The following is a 14,992-nucleotide window of genomic DNA, read 5'->3' as shown; positions in this document are numbered from 1 at the left end:
TATCATTTATCTGCACTGGGTGAGAAATGAACTATGCATTAAATCCTGCACTTGCATACCTACCTATAAGTAGAGAGAGAGAGAGCGAGAGAGAGAGAGAGAGAGAGAGAGAGAGAGAGAGAGAATTTCTCACACACAAAACAGTTGAAAAAAAAAAGGGTAGTGTGATCATAAACAACATCTCAGACTTAAGATATATGCTTATCTGATTAATGAGGTTGTGATGAAGCAAATTTTGATGATTTAACATTTATTGTGTCCTCTATACAGAAAACTGACCTGATACGTAAATTAAGAATTATGGATGAAAAATAGTTACCAACATTAAAGATAGACTAAGCAACAGTGACAGCAACTATCTGGTGATTATCAGTACTACTGTAGTATTCTTTTATCAAAATATATTGACCTAAAAACTTTGGCTAATAAATATGTACCTGCAAAGGCCACAAAGAACATGATGTCTGTGCCAAGAAGTTGTTCCTCAGCAATTTCGGCCGTCTCTGGGTCTAATCCACCTAGAGAGGATATACGAAGTACTCGCATTCCACTGCCACTACTGCTTGTGTTGCTTCCACCTCCCAAAGAACCACTTCCCTGTGAGAAGAGTCAAGTCAATTACAAATATACAGTAATTCTTTAAGGTAAATTAACTTTTTCTTTGATATGCAAACTTCTTTTATATAGGAGTGTCCATTAGGAAAATCACAAATTTTTAAAAGTAAATTGTAGTTTTCCTAACTATGCAAGCCTAGGTCCTTTACAATAGGAATTACTTAAGGCGAAGCCTGGACGTGGCAACTGAATTTTCAAACAAGGCAGCATTATAGTAGTTAACTACCATCAGGTAGTTGGTTATGCCAAGACCGGGGTTGAGCGTTCAATTTACTTTCGGCCCAGGTAACAGATTGATGGGTGGCCTGAGGTGGGCAGTATGTGGAAAGGACCTAGGTTTGTATAGTTAGGAAAAATATAATTTACTTTCAAAAATTGCGATTTGTTCCTACACAGTATACAATAGGACAACTCACTGATTGGTGGGAGGAAATCTGAGTGAGCTCCTATGAACTGACTGCTGTTCGTTCAGCCTACCTGGGCTATTTTTTCGGTCTTTAGACAAAGGAGAGGAACCTGCCACTGACCTCTGATCGGAGTTATAGAACTGCATGATCAGAGGCACTCTTCTGGGATTTTCCTTAGAGTGAAAGGTATTTGCACTTAAGGGAAAGCGAAGGACAATGTCGGAGACTATAAGGCAAAAACAAGCAATGGGGTTTGTCTATGTCTGAGTCCCCTTTCCCGCCTTACAAAGGAAACGGGGCAGATATGTGCTTCTATTGCTAAATCAAGAATAGAAAGGTTACTCTAAGGAGTGTCTTACCTGCATCTGTGTCCAGTGCAGCAAGTAACGGCCCACATACTCTCTGCCCAAAGGGAAAGAGTACGATGAAGGGGATGATGAAGAGCCAGTCACTGCATTCATACTTAATCATAACGTACAAGGAGACCAGGTGCTAACCTGTCCTGTTAAAGGAGCTGGGTAAGCCACACAACTTGATGAGCAGCCACCACTGGTCCCAAGGAAAATGTGTCCAAAGGACCTGTGGGATATATCCTAGAGGTAATGAGAGGTGAAGTAGTCAGACATGGCCAGACCCCCACCTTCAAATCCTGTTGAACTGACAGGTTCTTCCAGAACACGAGGGACGGGGCAATGCCCCTGACCTTGTGAGCTCTCAGACAAAGGGTACCGGTGTCATCGCCTACAGCAGACTACTCCTTCCTGATCATCTCATGAAGCCAGAAAGAGACAGTTCTTTGGACACCTCTTTCTTGGAACCTCCGATTGCTAAGGAAGAGCCATCGACACTCAGGCCGAATATGTCAAGTCCTCTTCAGGTAGCCGCTTGTAGTGCTCTAACTGGACAGAGAAGCATCTTGTCTGGGTCATTATCAACAAAGTCAACTGAGGAAGGGGATGGAGAAAGACTCGAATCTAAAGCAGACCATGGAAGTCCTGTCGAAGCTTTGGGTTCCTTCTTGGGTTCCCAAAAGGATTCGAGGCAAGAGGGACGATCTCCTGCAGAGGAGGTCGTGGCTGCTTCCCTGAGATTGTCGTGCTGACGAATCAGCGCAACAATCTCTGCAAAGTCCTCTGTATCTCAGGGGTGTCTGAGTACCTTGGTAAAGGCCCAAGTCCTTGCAGGGATCGGACATCCCCGATCTACTCCTCCGTAGGGAGGAACCGAGCCAGACCCCTTTGATCCATACGCCATGACTTCAGAGTAGGTTCGATGAGGTTCTAAAATTCTCCTCACCCCTCCCGGTGTATCCCGAGGAGGTGGAGGGAATAGGAGAGGTGGATCGGATGCCTTCACTCCTCCTAGCAGCGCTGTTGCCGGGTGGGGTGAACCACGTACTTGTACCAACCAGTGGTAGTGGCAAGTGCATGTGTCTAAGAGAACGCGATCGTACTGACGATGCAGACTCCCGAGGGGAATGCGACTGCTCTCGCTGTGCTGTAGCAGTGCTGGTAGCAGTGCTGGTAGCAGCGCTGGTGGTAGCAGCATTGGTGGGAGCCAAGGTCTTCTTACCAACAGCGCTGCTGCCTACAGAAACACGGCCCCCTGCCTGGCAAGAACACGCATCCTCCTCACGACACACCCCAGTGCTCTTCAAGGCTGAAGCCCTTGGTGAAGAGGACTGAACAGGGACCCTCCTCTTCGTCTCTTCCGTTGTTCCTTCCTTTGGGGCAGGTGCAACATACTTGGCCCCTGATGAAGAACCAGACTTGGTCTTCACAGGTGGGTCCGAGCCGCGGCTCGATCCCTTCTCCAGTTTCATGCCACTGTCCCGACTGGGGAGCTGATCCCATGTTCTTGACAGTGGATGTGCTACCTCCCATGGAAGGTTGCACTTTCAGGGAAACTCACGAACGAGATCCCAACACGTCTCCGGTCCCTCCAGCAGCGCCTTCAGAACCCAGAGCTGGAGAACAACCCTTCGTTCATGCTCCAGGGGCTCCCAAGGCCTTTGCCTCTGAAGGTAAAGTCTCAGGTCCTGCTCCCAAAGAAGAGGGCGAGCTGACAAGAGAGCCAACTGTCTTCCTCCTGGAGGAGGAATGCGAGGTACCTGAAGTCTTGACACAAGACTTCTTAGGGGGAGGAGAGGCGACCTTCCCTTTCTTAGTTGAGAAACCTTCTAAAAAAAAAAAAAGAAGGAAGGAGAGAGGAGACAGACAGACGAGAAACAACGACAACGAAGAAGAAGACACATGATGACGACACCTTCCTCAATCTCTTCCTCTTAGACTTCCTCTCCGACAGCTTCTGCAGGATCGAAGTGGGTGCCATCCAGGGAGAATCAGAGTGAGACAGTTCGCGTACAGGGGCAGTAGCAGAGGCAGAAGCAGGTCTGGGAGCGGGCATAGGTATGGGAACGGGCGTAGGTACGGGAACGGGCGTTGGTACGGGAACAGTGGCCAGTGCGGGAATGGTAGCCGGTCCAGATATCAGAGGGGCAGGATAGCGATCCAGATTGTACTCCGATGAAGCAGGGCCCACCCTGGGTATGGCTGGCATCGCTGTCACTTCTGGCAACATCAGTAACCCGGGGGGCGGCATCGGAAAAGCAAAGGAAGGCAGTTGATGGCTGCCACCCACACTCGTTGGCTGGTGCAACCAGACCAGGTGCAGGGGAGCAAAGTAGCTGGGCTGGGAGTTGGTGGAGGTGGTAGGGATAGCTACCGAGTGAGTGACAGCGCTGGTGGGAGCGCGGTTCAGGTGAGCCAGCAGCGCTGTCACTGACGGGGGAGCCAACGAGGCCCAGGGAAGTCCATGCCTAATCTAACACCGGCACCTCACCGGCAGAGAGAAAAGTTGGGTTAGGAGGAGCAGTTCACCCTTGATCTGAAGGAGGACCTTTCAGGGCAAGAATAGATCCCAGAAAGAGCACGCTCGGGAACCCGCTGCCGAAGCTCCTTCCTCCCCTTTCCCTGTCCCCCAACTCATCAGAAAGGTAAGAGGAGAGAGAAGCCTCACCCAGAGGGGTAGCAGCGAACGTAGGACGACTGCTAGGGGACAAGAATGAGAATGAGGAAGCAGGATCAAGAACAGGAATGGAAGGGGGTGAAACACTCCCCACCAAGGATTTCAGTCACCTAACATACCTCCTTCTCCCAGCAACCTTCTCCCACTGGACAGCGGACCATGAGCAACACTATACATGTCCTGTTACCATCTCAATCGATGGCCCAGCAGGAAGCACACAAATTATTTGGATCTACTTCCACCAAGGCTCTAATTTTATTACACTTCTTGCTGTCTACTCCCAGGCAACGGCTGAAGGAAGTAGACGGCAAAAAGGGCTGGATATCCAAGTTTTGTTGAGGGTTTATAGTGCGCCTCAAACAAAACCAAGAAAACAGCATACACAAACAAAAAACAAGGAAAAATCCCACTGGAAAAGAAGCGGAGAAAGTCTAGCAAACAGTCGGGATGAGAGCACAGAGCAGAGAAGCGTGCTCACTCACACGATGGCGGCCGAAAGCAAATTGAACGCTCAACCCCGGTTCTTGGCATAAACCAAAAAACCAGACGGTAGTTAACTACCGTACTGCCTCATTTGAAATTCAGCAGCCGCATCCAGGCTTCGCCTTAAGTAATTCCTATGTAAAGGACTGACTGTTTGAATACAGTGTAGGAACAAAGCTGGTTTCCATGCATGAAGCATATTACCGAGGGAACACTGAGTGAGGGGAGAAACCCTGCCATTTACCTGGCTGTATTTCACTTTTTCCTTCTGCCACAAGGACAAAAACAGGGAAGGTTGGTGGAGGGATTAAATATACTACTATACATAGTTCAGGTTTGTATCTTCCAAAGAATCATGAACATTTGAGCTTGTAAGCCTTTTCCACATTTCTTACATGCACTCACACCTTCTCTGGTCATGTCCATGACCAAGGAAAAGGGTGACTTGTGTTAACCTAAAAATCACAATTTTTGAAAGTAAATTGTATTTTTTTCCTAACTATACAAACCTGAGGTCCTTTAGCATAAGGAATTACTTTCGGCGTAGCTGAATTACGGCCGTTAAATTCTTGAACAAGGTGGTTAGGCAGTAAATACCGTGTGGCAGGCGGGTAGGCTAGCCTGCCTGGATGTAAACACTTCACTTTGCCTTTCGGGCCAGGTTCAGATTGAGGGGTGGCACAAGGTGGGAATATATGTAAAGGACCTCAGGTTTGTATAGTTAAGGAAAATACAATTTACTTTCAAAAAATTGTGATTTGTTCCTACCACCATATACAAACCCACCCTCGGTCCTTTACATAAGGAAGACTCACTGATTGGTGGAGGAATATGAGTGAGCCTCTAGAACTGACTGGAGTTCTACACACCTAGGCTACTCCTTTTGGTCGTAAGAGTGAGGAGGAATGCCCTGCCTCTGACAACTTGATCGGAGTATAGGAGCTGCATGATCAAGAGTCAGACTTCCGGGCCTTTTCGAAATGAGTGAGGAATCGTAACTCATCCGAAAATGGGCTGTGAAGAATATTAGAGACAGAGGCATTAATGCAAAGTTCTGGGAAAGGTTTGCGTTATTGCCAGTCTCCTTCCTCCCCTTTGCTAGAGGAAGTAGCTGGATTGCTTCTATGATTCTGATAAGAAAAAGAAAAATAGAAAAGAAGCTCTATGTGTAAACTTACTGCATCAATTACCCGACCAGCCATGGTAAGTCAAGTCCTATCCTCAACCTGAAGGAAGAGGAACGGAAGGATGAGGTGGGGAAGGTAGAGGCCAGTCACTCTCGCATCCTTCTTACCTCTAGAACTGCACACCATACGCGAAATGCAACTTGTCCTCTTGAAGGAGCTGGGAAAGCAAACACAACCTGAAAGCATCCACCACCGGTCCAAGGAAATGAGGTTCCAAGGACTTGCGGGCAGGCCCGAAGGAAAAGATGAATATGGTTGCAATGAGACCTTATCAATCTTCCTGTCCGATATACTCTTTGGAGTGATGACAAGTACCCATCCAGTGAACTACCCAACTGCAGAGAAGCCTCTCACGGTCTCGTACTACTCGGAGAAAGACGTGTCATTAGACACTTCTGCAATGGAAGTCCGCAGCGGATACTGACACCGACACTCCATGGTGGGTGTCGATCCTTATGGGTACAGCAACACGCCAACAGGACAAAGTAATGACTGATCTGGATAAACCAATACAAAGCCCACAGCGTAGTTCATGATGGTCTCGGACTCTTCAACAGCTGCCGATTGACTGCTCTCATGAGCCGTCATACCTCTGAGAAGAGTCACAACATGACACCCGCCGCCTTTTTTGAGGGATTATGACCGAGAACAAACATACAAGTCATCCATCTTGAATCACAACTAAGGAGAAACAATACTATACGCTAGTGAAAGACTAAGGTGAATGCGAACCTACGTCTTCACAGTTGAATCGAGAGAAGTAATCTCTCGATTCTGAACATAGAAAAAGTTCCGTCGATGACACCAACCTGTGAAGACGGCTTTAATCCCTGTTGTTTACAGAGGACTGAAAAAGCTAAACCGCTATTTCATTGCTATTCGGTGAGAATGTCGGAGTTTTGCAATGAAAGCAGAGCGTCTTCAGTAATGAAACACAGGGATCGTACTGCCTCAAAATCTGCTCCTGATGGGCTGGATCAGGGAGGATATTTCTATTTACCTTGGAAGCAGAGCTGGCAGGGCGGGGAACAGGCGAAGTCTTCTGTTATTCATTTACAATTTGGGGTGAACAAAGAATAATTGCACACCTTACGAAATACGAAATGTCTATTAGAAGACAAACTCGGATTGTCTGAAGAATATCATTCTGCGTCATTGCAGTAGCAGGTGCGATGACGCAGAAGGCTAGGCTACAGACTTCTGTTACCATGAGGTAAACAGAAAGATGATAGTGAGTCTAGTGAGATAATCTGCCTAAAAATTCTCACAACAGCAAAATGCAATGCAGGAGAGATGGTCACACACGTATTGCAAGAATTCCAGTCAACAGAGACCTAAGTCTGTGATTGCTGGGCAGAGTCGAATCAGTAGTCAATCCTCCGACAGAGAAAAGACAAGACTAACCGAAACATCTCGGCGAGCAAGCAGAACTGGCTGAGGCAGGCTGGCAGCGCCGTACATTGCTAGCTCTCGCTAAAACTTGTCATCCTGAGTTGCCAGGTATTCCATTCCATGAAGGGATCCGTTCGGATAGAACCATCGAGCATAAAAAAGATACGCTAGAGCATTTGCATTTTAACCGAAATGGGAGGGTAGAAAACCCTCCTATTCGGTGAATGCAAATACGTACTGTGGTGCTGTTGGTAAACAATAACACTAGTATCTCAAAATCGAAACGGGTAACCCTTGGGAGGCTTGCAAGGCAGTCCCAAGTTGTAGGTCAATTAAGAGAAGATACTATTCATCAAGTTTAGCGAGTTAACCACAGTTATGTGCCTACTACTCAGACAATTCAACTGATAACAGAAGCATGTTGCAAGAGAAATATACGTAGTACGTATATTTGTAGGTTCCTGTACATTGACCTCTATGCCTCAATTATCTCTTTCATTCAAGGAACAAGAATAGGACTGGAAGCAGACCGTCCTTCATTCTCTACTGAAGAGAGCGAAGGTGAGTGTTTCCCGAAGGGAGACCTCTATGGTGATAACAGGCTACCGAAGACGACTAGTTTAAGCCAAACTGGATGTTCCCAAAACAGTAGCACTGGAGAGGCATTCAACTCTTGGCGCTATCCATCTGAACTGATTGACGTGTGTTCGTAAGATAACTAGGATTAAACCAAAAGCATAGTCTATCGGGTTCGAATTCCGAGGAGTAAACTCCACTGAATTCCTCTTATTTCCTTGTTTCATTCTGGTATAACCAAGAAGTAAAGGGGAAAAAAGAGAGGAGGATTGACTGTTATTGCCCATTCTTCTCTGTATCCCGGGGGTGACCACATGCTGAGGCGACGGACCGTCAGGTCCATCCAGGCCTAGCCCCTCCCGAGACACACTTCCTTCAGCAGCAGCCCTTCCTTCGAACGCTAGAAATTCCAGGAATTTAATGGCTTAGCGAGACTCCCAAGTTCGTAATAACAATTACCGGGAATGTCTGTCTCGACAGTGTGTGGCTTGAAAAATACAGGGAAGCCAAAACACTCTGAGACGCCAGAAATTCCAAGGAATTTGAGCATTCGGCGAGATTCGGATTATTGTAGTAACAATTATCAGGAATTCTCATCTCGCCCACTCTGGACCGTGGTCTCGCCTAAGTGTTTGCAGATCGTAGAAGACAAAAACATTCTGAGAGGGCTAGAAATTCTGAAGAATTTTAAGCACTCAGCGAAACACCCCGAATAGACAATCATCGGGTGGTGGTCCTCCTCAATTCCCGTAGAAATCGAGGAGGAATGGGCAAGATCCTTCCTCAACAACGTAGACAGTTACAGTGGACCCCCCGTATTCGCGTTCCTCCGGATTCGCGGACTCACACATTCGCGGATTTCTCTCGGGCGGGAACGTTTCCCCCCCGCATTATTCGCGGAAAATTCGCGCATCGCGGTATTTTTTCAATGAGAAATATCCACAAATTCCTGGTTTTTTGTGACACTTTCAATCATAAAATGCCCTTTTTTGTGATAAAACTATTAAAAAAATAAGTATGAAAATTTTTAGTGGTTTTTCTTAAGTTTTAACTAACAAAATAGGCTGTTTTTAGCGTTTTTATAGGGGTTCCAAACATTCGCGGATTCTAACTATTCGCAGGGGGGTCTGGTACGCATCCCCCGCGAATACGGGGGGACCACTGTACTTCTGGTAGGACCCGAAGGTCCCTCCAGGAAGAGAGGGAGCGGGGGAGGAAGACTGGATGCTCTTGCTAGCCTGGCTAACAGAACTAGTAACCGGAGAAGCGAGTCACGGGCAGCAATCAACCTGCGGTGATGGCCGCTTTGAGAGTCTAGGAAAACTTTACAGTCTGGAGAAAACATTTTCCCAAGGAGTGTTACGAAACTCGTACTGCAGGCAAAATGTCTGCCGCCACCGAGACCAGTCGGTCACCGTGACTGTCGTCTGGGTGGGGCTGAGCGTACACCTGACAGGAGAGAGCCAATACCGTCCTCCGACGCGTCCCAGTCCTCGTCGCGGCCGAAACCTCTCAAGAGGACCGAAGGGGGAGCCCGCACTGGTCTCTGCGTGTGCAGTCCAGCGGGACCATCATGTGAAAAGTGGTGATGGTCACTCCACGAGTCTAGGAAAGCGTCTTCGTCCTCGCCAGCCCCCCAATGATCTCCTCTAACCATTTGAGCGTACTACCACTCCAGTCCTAAGACCGAACCAGGAACATAGGCTCTCATGGCGGGACCAAAAGAAGCACACTCCTCACGATACCCCCTGGTCGCCTCGCTCCTCCCAGTGTATCCCGCCGATGAGGTTAAGGGAGGTGAGGTAGATCTGACACTCCTGCTCTGTCTACCAGCAGAACCGGTGGATGGAGAGGCTGCAGACAATCACCAGCATGGTGATGACCGGTCTGCAGGTCTGATCCAGCAGTCTCCTTGCGGGGAAGCACTGGACCGAGGACAGTAGCGTCAGTCTTGTGCGTCAGGGGAGCTGCTACCAGCTGTGCAAGCCGTCCAGTCCCGATGGGAGTGACGGTCGGGTGACTTTGTGGGCTCTCGGACAAAAGGTACTGGTGACGGCACTACTGTCGGAGTTGTACGCTTTCGGGATTACCTCACGAAGCCAAAAAGAAACAGTATTCTTGGACACTCCTTTCTTGGTCACCCTGGTGCTAACGAAGAGGCGTCGACACTCAGGCCTGAGGTGTCGAGTTTTCTTCAGATAGCCCTGTAGCACCGTCACAGGACAAAGCAGCATCTCATCCGCATCATTATCGGTGAAGTCTTCCAGGGAGGGGATCATGAAGGACTCGCACCTGGCATCAGGGACCGAAGGGTTCTGAGTCTTCGCTACGAAATCCGGGACGAAATAGAGTGCAACTGATCCCCCATCCCCTCGAGTGTTTAACATCGAAGGAAAGACCATGAAGTTCTCCTACTCTCTTCGCTGATGCTAGGGCCAGCAGAAAGAGTCTTGAGGGTCAGATCCCTGTCTGACGACTCTCGGAGCGGCTTGTAGGGTCTGCGAGTCGAGCTCCTTAAGACAAGAGTCACATCCCACCCCGGGGGCCTGAGTTCCCTGGGTGGGCAAGACCTCTTGAAGCTCCTCATTAGGGGAGATATTTCCATAGAGGAGGAAATATCGACTCCTTGCAGTTTAAGGACTAGGGCCAGAGCGGCTCTGTAGCCTTTGACTGCCGAGACAGAGAGGAGCTTCTCTCAGCAAAGAAAGATGAGGAAATCCGCTACCTATTGAAGAATGGCTCACAGCAGAGAGAGACCCCGTATGCGACACCAACCACAAAAGACGGACCACTTTCCCTGGTTTACTGCTGCAGAGGACTGTCTGAGGTAATCAGCCATCTCTGTTGCTGCTCGGCGAGAAAAGCCTCTCATTCGCAAGAGATGGTGGATAACCGCCAGCCATGAAGACACAGGGAATGAACTGCCTGGTGGTACCATTCTATGTGCGGTTGGCACAGCAGGTTGTGCCATGGGGGAATCTCTCGCGGTGCCTCTGAGAGAAGAGCCAGCAGGTCCGGATATCAAATGGCCTGAGCACCAAATCATCCGAAGATTGCTGGTGATCAGAACTCTGCTGCTCACCTTGCGAATCATGCAGAGCGAGGAAAGGCGTATACTATGAGGTTGTCCTACAGGTGTTGGAACGCATCCTCTGCAGCTCTGGATTCTGTGAGGGACCACAGATCCAGGCAGAACACGGCCTGGAAAGTTTAATATTTCTTTTATTCTACTATGTTTGATACGTATATCGTAAGAAAAAGAACAAAATCTTGCAAAACCATTTTCAGGAATTGAACAGAATAGGTTTCGAAATTATTAGGAATCATGTAACGTAATGTACAAGTACACTGTGTATGTTAGAAACATGTTTGAATCGAAAAAAGAGAGCAATCGGTTGAAATTGGCTGGGTGGCATTGTTGTGTATGATGTGAAATTGCCATTCCCATATGGCAACACTGGCCTGCCCGCGTTTTATGATGTTATTGAAGTCGTGTTCACTGCATTTTTAAAATTGTACCCTTATAAACGAGTTAATTGTGTGGCATCCAAAAGCCCCGATTCTTTTACTCTTATGGGAGGAAGAACCTTACATCAGATGAACTTTATTACGTGTAATATATTAACATGTGTTGTGAAGAAAAGATGCCCACATGAGCATGCATGTGTAGGCTTCTAGCTGTAATCCATAGGCTAATAGGCAACATATGTACAGTAGCACGTATACTACATATATTTTTAAGGCTAATGATGTAAAATAACTTTGAAACTATCTTGAATTTAGTTTAAGGTGATAGTTGAAGACATATTTGGTGTCTGAACTAAAGTAGGCAGTTATAAACATTGGAATAGTGGTCTTGGGTGGGTTAACTATTAAAGTAGGCAGTTTTTATCAATTTTTGAGGAGGGGTACCAAGATGAAAACACGGGTAATTACTTAACCCTTAAACGCCGAAGCGGTAAAAAAAAAAATTGTCTCCCGTGTGCCGGAGACGTTTCAGAGTGAGCGCGGGAGCGGAAAAATATTTTTTTTTCAAAAATCATAGCGCGCTTAGTTTGAAGATTAAGAGTTCATTTTTGGCTCCTTTTTTTGTCATTGCCTGAAGTTTTAGTATGCAACCATCAGAAATAAAAAATATTACATTATCATATATAAATAATGCGATATATAAACGAAATTTCATATTATAATTGTATTCAAATCGCGCTGTGCGCAAAACGGTTGAAGGTAACAAGTTACTTTTTTTTCGTTGTAATGTACACTAAATTGCGATCATTTTTGGTATATAATTGTAAAACGATAAAAGCAGAGTAAACACATATTTTTTTCAAAAATTCACCATAAATCTAAATATTGTCCTAGAGACTTCCAATTTCTTTCAAAATGAAGACAAATGATGAATATTACTATACTGTAAGAATATTAGCTTACAAATGCAGTTTCGACCATATCTGACAAGTTAAAGTTGACCGAATGTCGAATTTTTTTTATATATATTTATTTATATGCAATTATTTCGGAAATAAGAAAAGCTACAACTTTCAAATATTTTTTCGTTTTATTCTACATGAAATTGCGCACATTTTCATATATAAAACTCTATGAAATGCCTAATATGAAATGGAGTGGGAGGCAAATATCCGAGAATGGGACTTACGCATTTCGGAGATTTGTGGCGGAGAATATGCGCGCGGAGGGAAGGAAAGTTTTTTTAAAATTTCACCATAAATTTAAAAATATTGTGCTAGAGACTTCGAATTTGTTTCACGATGAAGATAAATGACTGAATATTACTAGACTGTAAGAGTTTTATCTTACAATTGCGTTTTTCGACCATTTCGGTAGAGTCAATTTGACCGAACGTGGTTTTTTTTTCTATTTATCGTGATTTATATGCAAATATTTCGAAAATGAGAAAAGCTACAACCTTCAACTATTTATTGTTGTATTATACATGAAATTGCGCACATTTCATATATAAACGTTATGTAACGGCTAATTTAAAATGGTGCAAACATTACCACAATCGCACGTATGATTTTTTCGGAAGAGTTACTGCGCGGACGTAAAGCAAATGTTATTTTTTTCATAAATTCACCATAAATCGAAATATTTTGCTAGAGACTTCCAATTTGTTGCAAAATGAAGGTAAATGCTTGAATATTACTAGGAAATATAAGCCGGTTAGCTTACAATTGCGTTTTTTTTGGTTTTTTCGACCATTTCGGTAGAGTCAAAATTGACCGAAGGTTGAAAATTTGTCACTTATCATTTTTTATATGAAAATATTTCAAAATTGATAAAGCTACAACCATGGGTTGTTTTTTAGTTGTATTGTGCATGAAATTGCGCACATTTTCATATATAAAACTTTAAATAACGGCTAATTTAAAATGGTGCAAACATTACCACAATCGATGTATGATTATTTTCGGAAGAGTTACCGCGCGGACGTAAAGAAAACGTTTTTCATAAATTCACCATAAATCGAAATATTGTGCTAGAGAGAACTTCCAATTAGTTGCAAAATTAAGTTAAATGATTGAATATTACTAAAATATGACAATTGTCCAAAATTGCATTTTTCCATAACTATACAAACCTGAGGTTCCTTTTACAATAGGAAGGTACTAGCGGCAGCTGGATAGGTCGTAAGTGCTTTCGAACAAGGGGTTCGGTAGTTAACTGCTTTGTCCGACAGGCGCGCGCTGCGCGACTGGTAGGTAAACAAATCACTTTTGCTTTTGGCCCAAGCAAAAAACTGCAGAGTGAGGGGTGGCATGAGGTGGGGCTATGTGTAAAAGGACCTCAGGTTTGTATAGTTAGGAAAAAATGCAATTTTGGACAAATTGTCATTTGTTCCGACACGGCATACAAACCTTCGGTCCTTTTACAATAGAAGACTCACTTCTTGGTGGGTGGAATCTGAGTCTTTTGTGAACAGACTGGTGTTCGCCCAACCTTGGAAGCCTCCCTGGTCGTAAGAGCGAGGGAGGGATCCAAGCCTCTGTCCGATTGATCGGGGTGTGCACCGCAGGATCAATGGTCAGACCTCTGACCAAGTACTAAAGAGAGAGGCAAGCGTATCTCTTCGTACCAGCAAACAAGAACAAGTTCCTATTTGCAAGAGGCAACAACGTTATGGTTTGTCTCTTGTTGGCATCCACTTCCCCCCCCTTGTAGGAGGAAGTGGTGGATATTGCTCCCATCCCTAGTGAAAGGGATAGGATGGGGCTCTGTCGAGTAGCTCACCGGCATCTCGTCCTTATCCAGCAAGGTGATTGACCGTATCCCTCTACCCACAGGTAGAGAGGGGTAGAAAAAGATAGGAAGAGAAGCCAGTCACCTCTCTCATTCACTTATCTATTCTTACAGTCACACCAGGACTCGATGCGTTCAGCCTGCTAGGGTCTGGGTTAGCTAGACAACGTGTTGAGCAGCCACCACGGGTCCTAAGGAAAACGATCCAAGGACCTGTGGGCAATATCCAAAAGGTAGGAAGAGGTGCCAGTGGTCTGGTTGTACCAGACCCCTGCCTTCAGCCTGCGCCACGGAGAAGTTCTTGTGTAACTCGAGGGAGTGTACTTCTAGGTCATCTTGTGCTGACGAAGAGTCTTCAACACTCCGCTGGGATGTCGAGTTTCTTCAGAAAGCGCGGTCGCGCTTTCACAGGACAAAGCAGCATCTCCTTCGCATCGAAGGCGTTGAAGCCCATTAGGGAGGGGATTGTGAAGGACTCTAACCGATCGTCAGGAACCGAAGGGTTCAGAGTCTTCGCTACGAATTCGGTACGAAATCGAGCGTCACGAATCCCCATCCCCTGGATGCTGACTTCGCAGGCAAAGTCATGCAATTACCTCAGAGGAAAAGAAGGGAATTGTCGTATGACCTATCCCTCTTCTCGACTTCGGTGATGTCCTGTACCCATACTGGTCTATCCGTCTGCAGCGAAGTTGTTGTTCTCGGTAGTGGATAGGACACCGACACTCAATGGTGGGTGTCGATGGTATGGGTACTGTGACAAGCCGTTAGGACGAAGAAAAGATTGTTATGGAACAACCGAACTAAGTCCACAGCGAAGTTCGTAACAGACTTGGGCGCTCTGACAGCTGCCTACTGACTGCGTTCAGGTAGGAGGCAAGTTGTCCAAGCACCCGAGCAAGTCACGTGACCTTCGCCTTAACAGGGTTATGCCAAAGAGACTAAACAAATAATTTGTTCGTCACCGATGCCAGAAGGCAAGGTGATGACTCTATAAGGCATTTGTCCCAACAGGCGAAAGTCAATTGCTTCTAGAGACCGAGG

The 14,992-nt window shown here is 46.0% G+C and overlaps 1 protein-coding gene across 1 annotated transcript in view; it reads right to left on the bottom strand.

Moving 5' to 3' along the window:
• The window catches only part of LOC135223658 (NEDD4 family-interacting protein 2-like), a 160,720-nt gene that overhangs the window by 134,219 nt on the left and 11,509 nt on the right, over window positions 1-14,992 (bottom strand). The window contains exon 2 of the mRNA XM_064262315.1: window positions 438-597. Coding sequence (XP_064118385.1) covers window positions 438-546 — 109 coding nt within the window. The 5' untranslated portion in view covers window positions 547-597. The remainder of the gene's footprint in view (window positions 1-437; window positions 598-14,992) is intronic.

Source organism: Macrobrachium nipponense, chromosome 10 (genome assembly GCF_015104395.2).
Source record: "Macrobrachium nipponense isolate FS-2020 chromosome 10, ASM1510439v2, whole genome shotgun sequence".
Lineage (NCBI taxonomy): Eukaryota > Metazoa > Arthropoda > Malacostraca > Decapoda > Palaemonidae > Macrobrachium > Macrobrachium nipponense.
The sequence above is the reverse complement of the archived record's forward strand: the minus strand, read 5'-3'. Positions and strand labels throughout refer to the sequence as shown.